Source organism: Drosophila ficusphila, unplaced genomic scaffold (assembly GCF_018152265.1).
Source record: "Drosophila ficusphila isolate 14025-0441.05 unplaced genomic scaffold, ASM1815226v1 contig_791, whole genome shotgun sequence".
Taxonomy (NCBI): Eukaryota; Metazoa; Arthropoda; class Insecta; order Diptera; family Drosophilidae; genus Drosophila; species Drosophila ficusphila.
Window position 1 is genome coordinate 19,516,953 of NW_025064737.1, and position 19,293 is coordinate 19,536,245.

General features: G+C 44.9%; 1 protein-coding gene across 1 annotated transcript in view; it reads left to right on the top strand.

Annotated features, from left to right (window-relative positions):
- Nucleotides 1-19,067, top strand: part of LOC108095860 (hemicentin-1) — a 130,464-nt gene extending 111,397 nt beyond the window's left edge. Inside the window, exons 9-12 of the mRNA XM_017197161.2 lie at nt 5,801-6,030; nt 8,226-8,624; nt 9,406-9,464; nt 16,939-19,067. Coding sequence (XP_017052650.1) covers nt 5,801-6,030; nt 8,226-8,624; nt 9,406-9,464; nt 16,939-17,057 — 807 coding nt within the window. The 3' untranslated portion in view covers nt 17,058-19,067. The remainder of the gene's footprint in view (nt 1-5,800; nt 6,031-8,225; nt 8,625-9,405; nt 9,465-16,938) is intronic.
- Nucleotides 19,068-19,293: the final 226 nt, after the last annotated feature.

Genomic DNA, 19,293 nt, shown 5'->3' on the forward strand with positions numbered 1-19,293 from the left:
GCCAGGCTCTCATCTCCCCCTTCCCCTTTCCCTTCCCCTTCCCTGGTGTTTATTTTTGTGCTCTGCGCCTTTTGTCGACATTTAAATTAATACGCTCGGCTATAATTCAAAGTAAAATTGCGGAAGTTGCCAAAGCGGAAGTGAGAAGCGGCGGGCTACCGAAAAAAAGCACAAGAAAAATGCCAAAGAACTGAAAAGAAAACCCAAAATGACATGGCGCACACACACAGGCGCGGGGAGCGGAGCGGAAATGGAGGAATAAAGATATACTAGGGTGATCCAATGAGAACTGAAATTACTACTTACTTATTAATTTAAATAATTACTGGAAGCGTTTAAAAGTACTTGAGTATTTTGCGTACTTTTTTCAGTCAAAAATATATTTGAAATATTTTTCTTTAGGTTTCAATCGCTTTCATCAACTTTTTAACCTGAAAACCTAGTTATTTCCACTTTCCTTTATTTTCCTTCCAATTAAATCCGAAAATGCCGATTGACGCTCATTTAATTCCCGTAAAAAATGCGAATGTGCACCCTAATGTCCCACAGAGGAAACCCGAATAATGACTTGCAACCGCAAATGTCAATCCTTAAAATTATACAGCTCCCGTTTCATTTCACTTTGTTTCGTTTCGTTTTGGCCCGATTCGTGGTAAGTTGCGCTTCTGACTCCGTCCGTCAGCGCATTTCTTTTTTTTTTTTTTGGGTGGCCCGTTCCACGAATTCCGACAGCGCATTAAGTTTTTATGCTATTTAATTTTTAACATTTTTTTTCGCGTTTTTGCGTTTTTTTTTTTTACGTTTACCCTCGTTTTGTGGCCGCAAAGAGTTGACTGCTTTCCAGCGAACAGCGTAACTATTTATTTGCCAGCTAGCTGCAGCTTTTTATTTGCTCTGTCCGACACATTTCATTATAGTCGTTGGCCTGTGGACCCTTAACCCTTCCCCTCTCCGCCCTCGTTGGCCCTTAACCCCCTGCAGCCCGGCGTCAACGTCAACGCCTCCTGCTTTGCATTGTGCATGCCGTCGTCAGTTGACGGAAAGCTGGGCGGCGGGGGCGTGGCACTTAGTAGTCTTTGAGAATGGCATTTCCGCATGCAATTTTTACATTTGCTTTCCCCTCTTCGTCATTTTCTCTCCATTCATTTAATTTTGTTCTTGTTTTTTTAAATTGTAAATATTTTTTTCTTTTTTTTTTTTTTTTGTATCGCTGTGGCTAAGTGTATACAATTTAACGCTTCCTTTTTGGCTGTTTTATTTTTGGAGCTTTTTTAACGAGCCTCCAAGTACTCGACTCCGCTCCACCTGCCATCGCACATATAAATTTTCAAGTGTGCCACAGACTCGCGAGTCTCGGATTTTTTTGATTAGCTGAAAAGTTCCTCTCATTTTTTCCCCCTGTTTCGGAGCCCTTGAATGTTAATTAAGGAATTCATTGGCATGTAAACTTTGCAGGGCAAAGGTCAGTTTAATTAGTGTGCTAAAAGGCGAAAGTTGGCAAATATCTGTGGCATGCCGCAAAGCTTGTAATTACTGCTAAAAATCTGGTGCATAGAATGCCGGTTTCATTAGTGTTGGAATTCGAGACTATGCATTCAAATGGTGCAAATGATCAACAGTCAATGCGCTAATGAGCTGTGATGGAAAAATATGTGGCTGTGGCATATCATTCATTCGTCGTATTGTCCGTATTGTTCTGGTGCACCGTGCAATTTTAATTATGTCTTGTCAACGAGAAGCGGCGGCGGCGGAAAAACCGCAAACGGTGCCACACTGGGGCACGGAATATTAATTATTTAGCGAGCACTGAAAGGTATCCCAAACGCAGACACACACACACACACACACACACACACGCACACATTCCCAGATTGGCGCCCATGCATCGGCACTTATGTGCATATTTACATATTAATTACGCATTGCACCACAGGCCCAAGTCTGGCATATTCATAATCCATTGATATTGTCGATTTGTTGCATAATGAATATCATAAACAAGCACTAAGCTGCACCCATTTCATTCCCCATTCCCCGTCCCCCTTTTATCCTCTTTCCCCTAAAATCCAACCCAAGCAACCCATCGGCAACAAAGTCATTAGAGCAATTGTCATTAACATGAGCGACGGCAATGAGACAACATCATTATCAACGTCATCGGGCGGCAGTATTGTCAACGATGTTGTCGCCGTCATCGATGTCGGACGCATTAAACATGCAGCAGCATTTGACAGAGCCATCAACGTCAGCAGCTAACAGCATTAATGGGCGTCCGTTTGGACAGCCACTGTTCCCCGAATCGACCCCCCGCCACCCACATACCACCCACTATCCTGAACGACAATCCATCCACACACACCACCCACTATCCACTCCTAAACAAGGACTCTTGTCGGCCCATCCTGATGAGCTTTCATCGCTCATCAGCGGGGGGAAAATTAGAGCGGAGATGGAGGAAAATGTTGCAGCCGTGCCGCTAGTATGGCTTTTAATTATTTTGCAAATTAATTTCCAAATTGGTAATTTTCTTCACATTTACACACACTCCGTCGAACGCAGCGCACGTAATGAGTTTTTGTGAGCCGGGTGAGAGTGGGACTGAGAGGGACTGCAAGTTGGCCTATTGGCCCGATCCGAAATGAGATGTTTAGATGGCACAAAATTGCGAGATAATTAGAGGGATTCGTCGGTCTGGAAATTGCTTGCTGGCAGCATCACAAAAACTACTTGATATACACATTTTAAGTGGCAATTTATCAGGATTGTCTGGCTTGTGTCGAGTCGAGCCCCAAAACAGCTTAAATAGTATCCCAAATAAACGGAATAACAAATTCAGTTATAGTTTTTTCTTCCGTTTACAATGTTATGCAAGTAATGGCCTCGAATTATTTAACCCAACTCATGTTATTGAATATGCTGCAAAATGACTTAAGGATAAGAGCTCTTGGGTAAATAAGCTGTAATATTGAGCAAATACATGTTTACCATACTTCAGGTTTGCATTGAAGGGTTTTCCAATTACAATTTAGCTTCAGGCAAACGCAGAAACCTTGAAAGTTCTTAAAAAAGCCCTAAAAGTGTTTCGATTAAATAATATACATTTAAATTGCAAATAACTATATGCATATAGCCCCAACGGCAGAAAAGGAGTCAATTAACCCATTTTAATGTTCAGTTTTCAACAAAAACTCAAAGTGTGAATTGGCAAAAACCTTGAAATACCTCCTCTGGTCAACAAGCTCTGAGTTTCTCACATTCAACAGTTCAACTTAATTTAATTGCACGTAATATGTACGATCATTTATTAGTGAAGGAAAGTTTGAAGTGATTGCCCGATTATAGACTTAATAACATGGTAGGCCGGCACTCAAAACTCTTGTTAAACTGCTGTAATTAATTACGGCAAAGTTATTTATTGTCATTATCTAATTTCTATTAGCTTTTCCCTGGGCGGCAACTTTGGGGAGCAGTTGGCCAGGTCCTTGGCCAATTGGTGTAGGCAACAACTTAAGTCAAACTGTGGCCATTAGCAGCGACACCAGTGAAACCGGCAACACCGACAGCACAAGTGGCAGAAGCCGAGGAGGCGATTCCTGTGCCACACGCAACTTTCGCGTGTGTGCGTGCTGGCGTGCCAACGCGGCGTATGCGTAATTCCCACATGCCTCTTGCAATTATTTTCTGGCGCTCACATTCCCTGCCTGTTTTTTCTTTTTGCCCTTTCGCTGGGGCGTTTTCACTCGCAGCTGCCACCCGTCTAACAACAGTCTTCCTTTGGCAATTTCCGCTGTGCCAGCGAGCGAAGGTATTGCATAATAGATTGCCAGGCGAAGCGGAAGGGAAAGGGAGCCAGGATCTAGGAGCCAGTCTCCAGGATTCGGGAGCAGGAAGAACGGAACGAGAACTCTGGCAGTGGCACGCATACTCTTTTCTTTCTTCTTTCCTTTTGGCTGATTAGTGTTGATTGGTATTTCTCGCTTTGCTGCTCATCAATGCTAATTTCTTGCCGCATCTCCATCCCATCTCCGTCTCGTTTTCGATCTGGCTTTGGCTTTGTTTTGTTCAAGGGCAGCTTCAAAGTTAGCCAAGTTTCTTGTTTCGACCCGATTCGTTTCCTTTCTCTTGTTCACGTGCCGCGCACGGCAAGCATTTGAAAATTAAGCGCAAATGCAAAAGATTGATTGGCGCAGCATTAGCGTGAATCTATTAATGAAGTGCACACAGTGCGGCCAATCAATTTCCCAACAACAACACAGCTTGCGAGCAATTAATTTGGTTAGCCAATCTTCAGAGGGTGAGCAGATGGGGGGAAATATTAAATAAAATAATTTCTGGGCATATTTGTGCCACGTCAACACTTACGCCTCGTTACGCACGGCTGAGGAAACGGCGCCAGAATGATGTGCGCCCCGATGATAACCAGGCCCAAAAACTAGGGCTTAAATTAAGGGAGACGGGGTAAAATCAACAGCAGGGCTTGGCATGAAAAACGCAAACATCAACAGTTCGGACAAATAATGGCATGGGCGAAAAAACATTTATGGCACGACGGCATAACTGTAACTGCACACGTACCCAAACGGCCAATGGGTGGAAATGTCTGAACGTGTCGGTGTTTGTATGTGTGTGCATAAGTGTGAGTGGAAAATATGACAACACATATGCACTGCTGACAGCCATTTTAATGGAATATGCGGCAAGGCACCGACGGCGTTAACTAATCTCGCCAAATAGGAGCAAAATAAATACCAGATTTGAAAATAGAAATGCCACAGAAATACTCGTGGGTTAGCCACCCACTATCCCGTTCTCTCTTTCGTTTTGGTTGGGTCATAAGTTTTTGTTTTTGCCTCTATTTGTTTTAATATTTCCGTGCCTTTGTGGCGACTGGAGATTGGATTTTGGTATGTGACGCACATCGAGCACCTGCTGTTGCTGCCACTGCCTCTGCCTCTTTTGCTTTTGCTGCTGCCACTGCTGCTGCCCGTATCCCCTGTTAATTCGTGCGTTCTGTCCTTGCTTATCTGCCGACTGCGGCCCGTATCCGGCTGTATCCTAGCGTATCCTCGCGTAGCCAGCCGTATCCTGTCTGCGAGCTGTCAGCACGGCGACAGCACGGCGCTGCAGCGACTCGCGCGCCCAATTCATTTACAAAACACGCACGACCATCAGTCCGTCCGTCCGTCCGTCCATCCGTCCGCATAGTTGCGATCCGAGCACCATGTTTCGAGGGTCCTTTTGCGGGATATGTTTGCACAGGATTCGCACGGGATTCGCAGAGGATTCGGGCGCGCACTTGACACACAAAACATGTTGTCGAAACCGGCTGGAAAGTGTGTAGCAAACAAATAGGGACAAACAATGCCGCCGAATCGAAGATGAATTTCATGCAAGACGTTGCCAAGGGAAGCGGGGGTTGGGAAATCAGAAACAGAACAGAACAGCACAGAAAAAATCTGATGGAAAATCAATAATCGTCGGAGAGGCACGTCGATCGGGTTTTCAATTTCAACAGGAATTACGCTTAATTGACGCTCAAGTGACAGCCGCACGAAGTGCCAGTGGAAGTACTCGCCGCAAATCGTCTTAACTTTTGCCCCCCATCTCTTGAAAACCCAATCCCAACCCAAAACGAACCACCTACCCTCCACAAATTCCAACCTCAATGTGAACTCCAGATTCGCAGGTACACAAACGCAATCACGCACACTCACTCATTGCGAGAAGACACTCGCCGCCACTTGCCACAGTTGGCAACTCGTGCTCGCCTTCGATTGACCAAGTTTTCAATTATTTACAGGTAATTTGGTTCAAAGACACCATGCAACTGGATACCACGGAGCGGCACATCATGGAGACGCGGGGATCGCGGCACACGCTGATTATACGCAAAGTGCATCCGCAGGACTTTGGCAACTACTCCTGTGTGGCGGAGAATCAGCTCGGCAAGGCACGCAAGACCCTCCAGCTGAGCGGAAAGCCGAACGTTGCCGTTTTTAATTCACCGCCAATCAGTCAGTACAAGGACAGGTAAGACTCTTCGATTGCCACGAGTGCCACGTTTGCCACGTGCCACGTGGGTTAGACAATGCTTGAGTGGGTCGGTTGGTCGGTCGGTTGCCTAATTACGAGTGCAGGGGCCAAGACTCCGTAATTGAGCATAAAATGCAAAATCCGTAACAAATGTCGGTCTTTACTCCCTGATTGGGCATTAGAAACTAGATACAGTAGACCCTGCCCGCTGTAGATGATGCAGTAAGCCCGCTTTGGGTAACTTTATTAGATTAATTTCGTCGACTGACATGGCAACCGGCTCTCTGATGGACGGACAACCTCTGGGCAACCAGTGCGTATACGTAACGTAACGTATGAAACTTTTAATTGGATTAGCTGTCATCAAACACACGCACACACTTGCACCCGCCTTATGAGAGCGCAGACAAAGGCAGACAGAGCCGGCTCCGGTGAAACGGGGGCCAAAACGAGAAGCAAGTTGGCCAAGCGACAAACAAGCTCACATCGCACGTCACACTCGAATAAAATGGCAGTGCGAATAGACATGGATATGGGTGATAGGGCGACAGACAGCTAGATGGCTTTACACTGGTTCATTTCTTTCTATTTTTTTTGTTGTACTTTCTGTAGTCGAAACGGGGAGTGGCAGGCGACACCTTTCAATAATTCAGCTCGAATTGAGTCCAATAATCCGATGAAAACATTTCAAACTGGGCGAAGGCAAAAAGTCAGCTGGCGTGGCCATCATAATTCGGAGCAGCCATATTGCGCATACGCCCCGTTGACGCGACTTTGCAAAAAGTCAACTAACCGGGTATTTTGGCCATGTCAACTTTTGCGCTGATTTCATTTTATTTCGTTTCATTTGGTTTGATTCGCAAGCGGAAACTGCTGCCGGCAATTAAGCTACCAAAAAGCCCGAATGGCGAAAACACAAAGTACAAAAGGGCAGAAGGACTTTGGGCGTCCCTTTTCAACCGTCTGGCGCCAGTCGCCGGCTCTTCAATTGTTAATAATCATTTTTATTGCCTGCGTTAGTTTTATGCTATATGCGAAAAGTTTCCTGATTGGCGTTTTATGTTTTTATTGTGCCCGGGACTTGAAGTTATTAGTTCGCATGGCCCAATAATCATACGGAATACATTTGGGGGCACAAAACAAATACAAATAATGGGCCCCTTTCGTTCGCAGCAAAACAGGAAGCCAAAGGACGTTGGGCATCCTCTGGCATCCCCGTGCTGATTAACATTCAAATTGTGTGCCGACTTTATCGCAAAGCAATGAACTTGCGCCTTTGTAATGGCGAACTGCGAGCTGTGAGCTGCGAATTGCGACATCCCAAGAAGTCGGGGGTTGGCCGTAATTAGTTGTTTACTTGAGCTGCTCCATTCGAGTGTGGCCATAAATAACTTTGGCCATCAGCTCGAACGACTAATGAGCTGCTGCTGCTCCGGGTTTAAAGCATCTTCTCTTCTCCTCCACGGAGGAGCGATCATCCTTTAAGCCATCCAGTCGGGGGGCAATGACCAAAAATGCAGCCAGCTCCCTCCTAATCACGGCACAATGCACCCAGCTGAAGACGGAGGGTCGGTCATATAACTTCATTTACACTTCAGCTGAGAATGTGGCAGGACTGTTGGCTTTTCGGTTGAATGGACGCATTGTGCGAGCAGTTCCCCCAGCGAAGCGAACCCATGCGAAGAGTGGGGGGCCAGCTGGGCAAACAAGGAGCCAATAACAAAGGAGTGGGCGGGCATTATGTTAAGACTGCAGCAACAGCAAATGGCGAACCCGGACAACAAAGCTGCAAGCTGCGAGCTGTGAGCTTCGAGCTGCGAGTTGCGAACTGTGAGCTGCAAGTTGGCTCATACGCAGTATCTTAACCCGGCCATTGTCGTCAGCCATTGATTACGTTGTTGTTGTCATTCTGGGTGGTTTACCCATTCCCCATTCCCCATTCCCCTTTCCCCCTACCCTCCTTCTTCATTCTCCTTCTTGAGCTTCAGCCATTCTTGCTGGTCGACATGACTGCGTGTTGGCCTCAATGGAGAATTTAACAATTACATATTGATTGCCAGCGCCTCGGAGTAAATCCCCCGCCAACTGTTGCACGCGAAAAACTTTGCGATAAACCGGGCCACTCACTCAGCACTTCATCCTGTAACTCCCCCTCAGCCGCTCATATTCCCTCCCGTTTGCTTCGATTGCAGATACAACATCTCCTGGGCCGTCGACTCGCACTCGCCCATCGAGGAGTACAAGCTGTCCTTCCGCAAGCTGCCGCAAGGACACGAGGTCGTTGGCAATGCCATCGACTCGCCGTCCTCCTCCTCGTCGCTCTCCTCCTCCTCCTCCTCGTCCCAGATGTACGGCTCCGGGCTACACGCGCACCGGATTGGCAGCAACATGGGCGGACTGTCCGGCTTGTCGGGATTGTCTGGCACTGGCAGCTACTCCGGCTACGGCAACGTTATGCACTGGGGCCACAACGACTGGCGCAACGTCGTCCTGCCCGCCGTTCCCGTCTCGCACCACTTCGTCCAGGGCATGAGCTACATGGTACGCGGCCTGGATCCCGACGTGCACTATGAGGCCACCGTGCAGTCCAGGTGAGTGGAAGGATGTGCCACATAGTATGGCTCAAGCTCTATGCAGGAATTAGGGGTAAGGCTTTGCGGCTCCATCACCTTTAAAAAAGTCAATTAATTTTTAACTGGTGATGCAAGTTTTTAGATGATCAAATTATAAACAATTAGCGGTATACTACTTTAAAATCGGACAACAATTGCTTAAATTATGGGTTTAGAAGTGCAGACTTAGTTTAATTTTAATGCATACCCAATTATCGGATTTTTGAAGGGGCACTACTATTAAAAAATGAAAAATATCAAAGAAACATTTTTTTTTTTAACTGGTGATGCAAGTTCATAGATAATCAAATTACAAGTATTTTGCGATACCACTTCAAAATCGGACAAAAAATTCTAAAGTTATGAGCTCAGAAGTGCAGATTTAGTGTAATTTTAGGGCAAGCCCAATTATTGGTTTTTTATATTATTTTGTATTGCTACCACCATTAAAAAATGAAAAAAATCGAAAAAAAAAATTATTTTTTAACTGGTGATGCAAGTTTTTAGATAGTTAATTTATAAGCTTTTAGAGAGACACAAGTTTAAAAATGTATGGGCTCAGAAGTGCGGACTTATTGTAATTTTTTACTCGAGCTATTTTACCCACTGTGCGCTGAATGAGAAGGGCTAGTTTATCCACCCCAGATATTATTTATGGCCGCAAAGCAGGCAGCAGTTACCATCAGCAAATATTTGCATATTAATTCCGGTAATGTTTCTGAGCTGCATAATTAATACAGCACACGGTTATCCATTTCAGGAATCGTTACGGATGGAGCGATTTGACCAACAGTTTTGTCTTCTCTACATCATCGAATGGTGAGTACCAACTGCAGTTTTTCTTTATGTAGCGTTGGCAAACACAAAAAACAGCGTTTGCACATGGCGTAATTTTAAATACTCTAACAGAGTTTTACGCAGAAATGCTTTTGGAATTTGCTTCGCGTATTTCTGTAATCTCTTAGGGTATAACGAACTCGGCCTGCCGAGGGTCACCTGAATCCCATTTGCTTGTATACTTTCTGTTGCTGGCTGCATGCATAATAATTTGGAATTATGCGCCGCTTTTGCCGATAATCCACAAAAATCACAATGAAGCTGCAGCACGCAAACACAAAAGCAAGCCATAAAAAAACAAAAAAGAAAAGAATCTCGAATCGCTGTGTATCGCAGCCCGAGGAAAAATATGTTTAAGCTGTCATAACTTAATGCAGTTAAATTTATTGCTGAAGCGGGCCATTCAGGCGTGAAGTGAACACGTCGCCTTCGCGTTTGTATTCGTTGCAAGAATTCCAGCAATCATTTCACCCTGACACTTGCAGTCCACCTTGCAAATGCACAGCATGTCTGTTCCCCACACTCCTTAGAGCACACAAAGGTAGAAATAGCAGTTCAATGAGTACCTCGGGTAGTGATAAATCAAACCTCACTTATGTGTACATATAATATAAGAAAATTATAAGAGATTATAAGATATAAAAGGATCTTCAAAGAATCCTTTACAATAATTTCATTTGCATAAGTCACGAAAAATTACTTAAATTTTCATGGTTTAATACCAACCTTATTGAAATATACTACTTTAAAATACACAGTAAGAGTTCATGCTGTTTACACCTATTCGTATATCAAGTATACGCAACGTTGACATTCACTACTACTGCCAGTTGACAAATTCGCGGTTGGGGGTGCCTCCAGTGTGTGTGCATAATTAATTGATGGCAAGTTCGAGCTTACAGTCTTGACTCTGCATAATGAGGGTGAAAATCAAATAAGAGCACAAGCCGTCGCTAATTGGATGCCGGCGAAAGTCGGCGGCCGCAGGACGAGCCAGGAAGTCCTGTCGAGTTCCTTGAAAGTCACCTTCGTCGCCGGCAATAAATAAACAAAGATGCACTGCGTCGATTGCTTTCCGACCAAACCAGACCATACAAAACCATACCATAGCGAACCAACCAAGAGGAGAGCAGCCAGGTGGGTAGATCTAAATGCACACTCGAAATCCATTTATATGCAAAACTATTGTTGCGTTGCATACGGAATTCGTGCGGCGGGAAAAAGGAGAAAACGGCGTTGGGGCTGCCAGCGTGAAATGTGGCGCGCGCAGAAAAGCGATTTTCCATGCAAATGACGCACATTTGGCGGCGCCGGCTCCAGATCCGCTGTCTTTTGCCATCTTTTGGCTGCCATGCGAAATGCATGCAAATGCAAATAGTGCACGGTTCACTGCCGCTGCGGCTGTTGCAGTTACGCTGATGGGTCTCCTGCCCCCTTCCCTCTTTCCCTCCCAGCTCCTCAGCCTTGCAAACAAACGCATAAATATGCAGTGGCAACAGCAATAAGAACTATAACAAAAGAAGTATGCAATAAACACGCACATGTTGGTTCGAGATACTCCAACTGCCAGCAGGGACACAGCGAGGCGGCGAAAATTTAATAAAGCAAAACGTGAATGCCGCACACAAAAGGGAAAACGAATGCCAAAGGAAGAGGAGGGGGAAGGGGAAGGGGTGGTAAAGCACAGGGGGAAACTATAGCCTTTCGATGCCGGGAAAGGTATCGATGTCGCCTGGCGGCAGGACGTGTTGCGTTTGAATGGAGTCCGCACCCAGACACGTACTCGTATTTGTATAAGATGCTGTACACAAAGTCCTGGCAGCCAACTTCATCAAGCGCCATTGAAATGCGATAACCCCCTCCGAACACCTCATTCCTTTTGGAATCGCAACTCCGTTGGCAGCAATTTATGGCTGCGTTTTGTGCTAATGGAAATGACTTCATTATATTTTCGAAACGTAAACAATTTATGCAATTAGTGACCGAGCATGCGATGCAATAATAACCGCAGCAGCAGCAACAGCAATGGCAGTTGCATTACCAACAAGGTGCAATCGAGCAAAGCGGCAACTAATGAGCCCGGAGTGTCATAACTACAAACCCCGGACAATAACCGTAACACTAAAGGACGACAGTCGTCCTAGACAAACACACACGCAGGCAGACAGTCGCAGAAGTATCGCCAGTTCACCAGTTCAGCAGCTCTGCAGTTCATTTACCTGTGCCACAGCACGTAAACGAGTCCTGAGTCCTGGAAGTGGGGCAAGGTGGCTCGCCAGGGGTCTCCTGGCTTCGGCCCGGCCACTAAGAGAAAGAAAATGCCAATTGGGGATTGTCGCAGGCAGATGGGTCTGCCGTTTACATTTCGACTCCATTCGCCACGCATTCGAGATCCCAGCACCCGCAATGTGGTGCCTTTCCACAGGTTGACAAACTTGAGCTGCGAATGAGGTTTGTGGAAGCAATGATGCTCTTGCTGATAAAATTCTTAAAAAATTAAGTGCAACAAGTTAACCAAGTTATTAAATTATAAATTGTAAAGCCAAAACTATTTAATATCCTGCAATAATATATTCAATTCAGTTTCGTTTTAATTTAATGAAAACATAAAAAATCGATACATTGATCAATGAAATTGTAGACAATAAAACGTATATGGCTTCCAGAAGCCAACCCATTTGATTACAACTCGAGAAGACAATTTATGCAGGACATTATGGGTCAACTTAAGGACCCCCGAAGGGCATATCAACTTCGATTTTCCTTCGCCATATTATCCACATTGCGAATGGCCTCTAAGTGCATTTAATTTTTACGACTCTTCGTCTGCCATCGCGACCCATTGTGCCGTTGATGTTATCCTTGTTGGCATTGTTTTTTTCGTTTGTGTTGCCATTGTCATAGCCTGAATGCGTGGATCTGGCTAAGAGGAGTGAGGGGAAGGGGGGTAAGAAATAGACTCCCGGCCAGGTATGCAGCTATTTACATCATGGAACTCGGTTATAGTAACGACTCCGCAGCACGCGGGCTTCTGGGCTCAAGGATCGGGGATCTGGGATCGGGGGTCACATAGCCATCGCACATAGAGATATAAAAAATAATGCATTTTGTGCACGCGAAAAAATACTCGACATAAAGCAAAAAAGAAAGAAGTTAAATAAAATTACAACATAAAGTAAGGCAACGAGTGTGCGAATGTTTGTGCGCGTTTCGGGCGGGCGTTTGGCAGTAAGAAATATCAGAAAATGAAAGACTCGTTGAAAGTTGCGTAAAACTTGCTGAAACTGCCAACTGAGGAGCTGCTGTTGCTGCAGCAGCGGCAATAACAGCAATGGCAATAGCAATAGCAATAGCAACAGCAGCAACAGCAACAACAACAAGGCGAGGCATTCAAACGATGACAAAGTGGACCCTTACTGCATGTCCTTTAGAATGCGTCGGGACGAGGACGTCGCCGCTCCTGGCACTGAGCGTCTGCTCAAAACTTTCAATTTACTCGTCCTAGTCGACGGCCATCGGGTTGCTTCCCCTCAGCTACAACCCCCTACCCCCCTTGCACTTCATTTTTTCTTCTAGCCCTCCGTCCTGTGTGTTTGAAGCTTTTGTGTTGCCGAAGGGAATACTTTAGTCGAGGCCCCGCTGAACAACTGCAGCAGCGTCATCGTTTTTTGCGATCTTTTTCCCTTTTTTGTGTTTTTTGTATTTTGTTTGCCTGCATGTAAGTTGCAAAGTTTGCCAAGGCATACACGAGAATGGCGAAAAGATGGAAAAAAGCCGGGAGAAAATGAGGAAGGACCCGGCTGAAGTTCTGTAGTGGCAGCATAACAAGCGCACACAGAGGCAAAAATAGCACCGCGTGGCTCTCGGTGGCAAGATGTGTAATGCGAATTCTCCACGTGAATGTTATGTTTATGTAAAGTGCAAGTCCCACAATGCCAACAGCCCGACAAACTGAGACACTGTTGCTGTTGCTGAAGTTCCTGGCCACAAGTGCTGAGTGCTCGCCCACAAAGGAATGCCAAACTGCATTATGCTGCAACTTGCCGGGGGATGACGACGGAGGAGGAGCTAAGCTTTAATCAGGGCTTAAAGGGCCAGGGGCCACTCCCAAAAAATACCCCAAAAACCAAAAACGAAAAGGAAAAAAAACAACACGCAACAACAAAAACAATAGCAGTTATAATGGAGAACCAAATCCGTGCGGTCATCCGGCGACAAACGAGCCACTGGTGCACGTGAAGCATTGTTGAAATGTCGCCGCTGCTGCTGCCGCCGGGTTGCATGTTGCCGGGTTGCCAGGTTGCCAAACTTGAAAATCCGCGGTCAGGAGCCGCTGCTTTTTGCGAATCTCTAATAAACTAGCGGCCCTGACCCCCGAGCCAATGCCAAAAACCGTCATGTCAGTTGTGCGAAAAATCGGATTTGCCTGCTGTACTTACGGACACCAGCAACAAAACTGGACTACGTCAGCACAGCAACATCCCTGCACAGAAAAAAAAATTGTAGTCAATCGATGCTCAACAGATCAAACCAGAGATTATTTAAAAAACTAATTCCATCTTAACAATAACAAGTTCTAAACAGAGTCTGACCAATGATCAATTTAAGGGTTGTAGATATCTGTTTTGGTCCTAAAAGTAGATGGTTTTGATGATTTTTATTAATATTAGATGATATAAATTTAGAAATATATATTATAATTTTCTCTGTGTATCAGTAGTAGCCCAACAAATCCGTGTCCGTCCATGTCGATTGCATTCGGCCATTTGTATTTGTTGCCGCACCGCAATGCTATTACGTGAAAAGCGCGTGGAGAATGTCGGGATGCAGGACGCTGGGATGCGGGGGGCTGTCGGGAGGCGGAGGACGTGGAGGACATGGAGGAGTCCGAAACTGGACAGGTGCCGAAAGCCGTAGCCTCGCCACTGCGGCGACATCGATGGCGGGTGCGCGCTTATTTAGCTGCGCAAACGAGAAATCACAAGTGACGTTACGGTTTTGTGCCGCCAACCGCAAGCAATAAAAGTCGCTGCGATAGAAGGACGCTGCCGATGGGCATTGGGCATTGGGCAATGGCCAGTGGCCAATGGACGTCCACATTAGCCAGTCGGCCACATGGTCACGAGTCCAGCTGCTCCTGCATCCTGGCATCCTCCCATCCACCGTCCACCATCCTTTGCCCCTCCGCATCACGGATCCGTGGCCGCGTCTGTTTTCATTACAAAATTGCCGGCGTTAGCTGGCACCGCAATTGACAATTTGCTTTTATTTTATGTTGACAGTTGGGGAATTTATATGGTAATGCCGGCAGGAGTGCGAGTGTGCATTGCATTTGATCGTTGCCTCGTTGCCGGCCATTTTTCTTAGCCACTTTAACGCCAGTCGACGACTAAATGGCCAAATAACAGAGAATAGAGACATGAGGCAGCAGAAATGGCACTGTTGCGTTTCGTTTTTCAAGCCTATTAAAATTCAACTTGTAGAAACCAACTAGAAAATGTTTTATAATTTATATTGTATATTTATGATAACCAAAACACCTGCTTTTTGCAGCGCAACTATTATTTTCAGCACAGCGGTTGAGAAGTAGTTATGTCGTGCACTTCTGTTTTTAGTGGGTTATGAAAAAATAACATATGCTTTTTTAAGATGTTTGTTTTAACGTTCTGGTCATAAAACGAAAAAGGTTTTCGGGGCTGTGGAAGGCGCCTTCATTGCGGCTATTCGAAAACGAAAGGTGTCATGTTTCGAGGCGTTGGCAGCCCAGATGCCTCGATAGATAAGCTGTCCCGGTTGCTGGTTGCAAACACGTGTGCAACATGCAACCTACAATGAAACCACGTTCGGCATTGCAAGCAGCCCCTCCAGCTCCCCAACTTTCCCCAGCTCTCCTCTTATTTTCCACAACCAGTGGAGACTCCGTCCGGCATTCGATGTTGGCTGTCTATTAAAAGTGTCAGCAATCAGTGGGCAAGCGGGCAGCCTCCTTCTCGATTCAGCAGATGTGTGTTTGTGTGTGTGTGCTTTTGGCAACCCATCAAATATTTATAAGTTTTGTTCACCCGCAACTTCATTGACAGTCGGCAGCGACAGATAAAGAAGTCGATGTCCCTGGCAGAGTCGACATTTCATTAAAATCGATGGGCAAAGGGATGATATATATGTATATATAGTATTATATAAGTGTGCAGGAGCAGATCCCTTCATTTACGGCTGTTTGCCGAGTCAGTTGCGCCTTTGAAGCCCGCTCAGCTCCGGTGGCCAAATGCTCATTTGTCATTATTGACAGACGCTCTGCACGTTGCCATTTTAATTGGCGGCCTTAACGAAATGAGCCGGCTGCCGAGGCGACGAGGAGGACTGACCTCGCCATTCCGCCCATATTGGCCGTATTGGCCTTATTGGCCCGCCGCCCACTTGATTGGCCATCTGCATCCGCAGTGGAAGTCTGCAGCCTGCGCCAAAGTAAATCCTCCTGATTGCCGATTGCAGATTGCAGATTGCACTTTAAGCGTTAATGATTTATTTACCCGCATGGATTTGATTTAAAAATCGGCCAGATAGGGCGGGCTTACTTACCATACAAACTTACTTAATACCAGCACCGTAGGCCTTGGCAACCGCACTATCCCCCCACCTTCAACTATCCTAACTTTCAACGACGCTCCACGTACTAATTGCAGATGGACCTGTCGATATGTCAACCTTTTTGAATCACGGTCTGTCAGGTTAGTCCTTCTCTCTCTCTCTCTCTCTCTCTTCCTCTGCCATTCATCTTTCTCTCTCTCTCTCTAAATCTCTTTCTCTATCTCTGTCTTACTCTGTATCTGTATCTTTGCATGTTTCCATCTGCATGATATTTATTTTTTAAACCTTGTATGCGAAACTCAATATTTGAACCGAGCTAGCCTGAATAAATATTAAGTACTGCAAATAGCAATAAGAAAATAAAATCGGAAATAAACCATATGTGTATATGCTTCTATATGGCCATATGAATGCGTTTGTCCGGCCAGTTTACCAACTATTTGGCGTGCCATTTCCGTTCATATGTATTTTGAAAAACTCGATCAACAACAGAAAAACGAACTAGAGGAAAAACTAAAAACGGAAAACCGAAAACAAGTTTTAATGTGCGCCATCGAAAGTCCGTTTAGATGGCTGATGTGTGCATGTGTGCGCTTTTATCCTGCAGAGGTGTATTCCATATACCTGTGTATATCCATATAGCCATTGAGTACATTTCAATCTGTTGACTTGCATGCCCAACCAATTTGTTTTACGGCCATCGCCGAATGAATATGGAAATGCACACCCATACACACACACAAACACATACACATATTTCATATTCGTGTGTGCGATGTGCGCTCGATTTTTCTATGCGCCATCGCCATCTTTTTGAGGCCTTTTCGAGCGGATTAATAAAAGCGAATCGCATCCATCTTTATTGCAGATAACGAGATGAGGGATCTGAGCGTCACCTTCTACGGCAGCGGCGCCATCAACCGGCAGAAGCTCGGCCTTTTGGCCCTGAGTTCCGCCACTCTGGCTTTGAGCCTGCTCGTGGCCTAATTGCGTTCGATTTCGACCTGAGTTACGAATTTCACCGCCGCCGCCGCGACCGCCAATAGCAGTAAAGCGAATCGTTTGACTTTGATCCGGAACAGCATACGGAAAACAGCAGACAACAGACAACAGACAGCAGCAAGTCAGCAGTCAGCAGACAGAAGACAAAGGAGTAAGGATAAAGGATCAAGGACTTGTGTCCTGCACAAGAACACACACACTCTAGTCGTAACTGGTAGCCTAAGAGAGGATCCCCATTTAGGCATAAGCTTACGATACAATTACAACTACGATTTCTCATTGTTCGATTCGAATTTCTCAAGCAAAAGTTTAGTGGATTAACCGCAACGGAAAACGGAACCATACAACATTATACATGTAACAATCAATGTAAAAGAGCATGCAACTGTTCAAACTAGGACCCATAAAGCATATAGACCCACTTACACCCACGCACACTCACCCACACATTCGCCACTCGACCATTCAAGCACCCAAACAAAAAAAAAAAAAACAGTGTACATAGATTTTATTGCGTATTCCTAGGAATAAACTGCACCAAAGAAATAGTCACTCGACGAGAGAAGAAAAGCCCACATTTACATATAACTAGTACGTATTCGATTGAATAGGAGTTGGTGTTCTTCGGAGTACTTATGCGGATAGTTAATTTAATTGATACATAAATGCATATACTAATTATGGGATATCGAATACGCCACTGCCGCTCGCCACACCATGAATTTTAGTCGAATTTGCAGACAAACGGCAGACTTTAACTAATTTGCAGATGCATTCCAATGGCTTACAGCAGACAGCGTTTTTCTAGCTTTTTGCAATTTGTATGTACGTAGCAGCTAAGTAGCTTAATTGACCGCATAAATGCAATTAAATTAGTAAACAGACGTATTGATTTGGTATGTAAATTAATCCACACACAAAAGGGGCAGCCCGTAGCAGCTTCCATAAGGCTATTCGATTCAAACTAGGTGGTAAGTGTAAATAAATATGATTGATATAAAGTATGGGGCGAGAGCAGGAGCATTATAGAATAATGAATCTCAACAGTAATAACTATATAAATACCCACACGATGCTTAATCTCTCCAACACCACAAGTGGTGTGGCCAAGGTTGTTTTATGTAAATATAGTGCACCACAGTCATTCGAATCTCATGAAATATGTACTTACAGTTCGATACTCGTATTGTTGCTTCGCAACGCAAATGGCACCTTCTCGTTTGGTTCTCCGGCACCCTGTTTTATATCCATTTTGGCAATCCAGGACCGCAGGCCGATCAGAAATCGCACCTTAGATGCAGTCGTATGAGCTAGACCATAAGTGAATATCGTAATGAGATTATCGAAGGAGACGCCTAAATATAAATAAATGTATAGGAAAATAACTTTACTTGATTTCCGAATAACTCAGCCATATACAAGATACGCATTCAGCTTTTCTAGAATTAAATAAATGTGGGCAATGCGGTTAAAAAACCAAAAACGGAAAATAGCATAGAAATATATAGTACGTGTAATTAATACTGCTGTCGAACGATTGGCCACACAAAGCGAAAAGTGAACAACAGCAGAGTATAATTTGTGTTAATGTGAATGTAAATGGATGTGCAACAAGCGATACAATTAATGCTAAAACCAAACAGCAGATAAAATTTAAATCCCCCAACTTCCCGCGTCCCCCCAAAAAAATAAATTCCCCCCCACGATTCCCACTAAAAGTTGCTTTGGTCCGGCGACTGGAGCCCATCGATGAGTTAGCTAAATGACGAAGAAGTCGGTACTCAGTATATATACACCTGATATAGCGATCGAGCCGTTACTTGTATGTGTAATTTACAGCTTAGTTATAGTTATCTCATTTTGTTAAATGCAACAAATACCAAATCTACTTTAACGTAATAATAACACTAACCTACACCAGAACATTTTCGGTATTGAATGTATATGTGACTAGAAACCGTATGTGTATGTATATTTGATTATTTTGTAAAATTTTTCAAAAACTATAAATAAAGTCTATATTACCATATAAATGTAAACCCGAGGCGCCCACCTCTTCTGTGTTTTCTCATAATTTATGCAGCCTCCTCATCCTCCACCTCCTCCTCCTCCTCTCAACTCTCCGCTTTTGTTGAATGTATTTTTCCACTCCTGATAGTGGATTACCCTCCACAGGACGATGATGCTCATCAAGCACCCTTGGTCTCCTTCGAGGCAACAT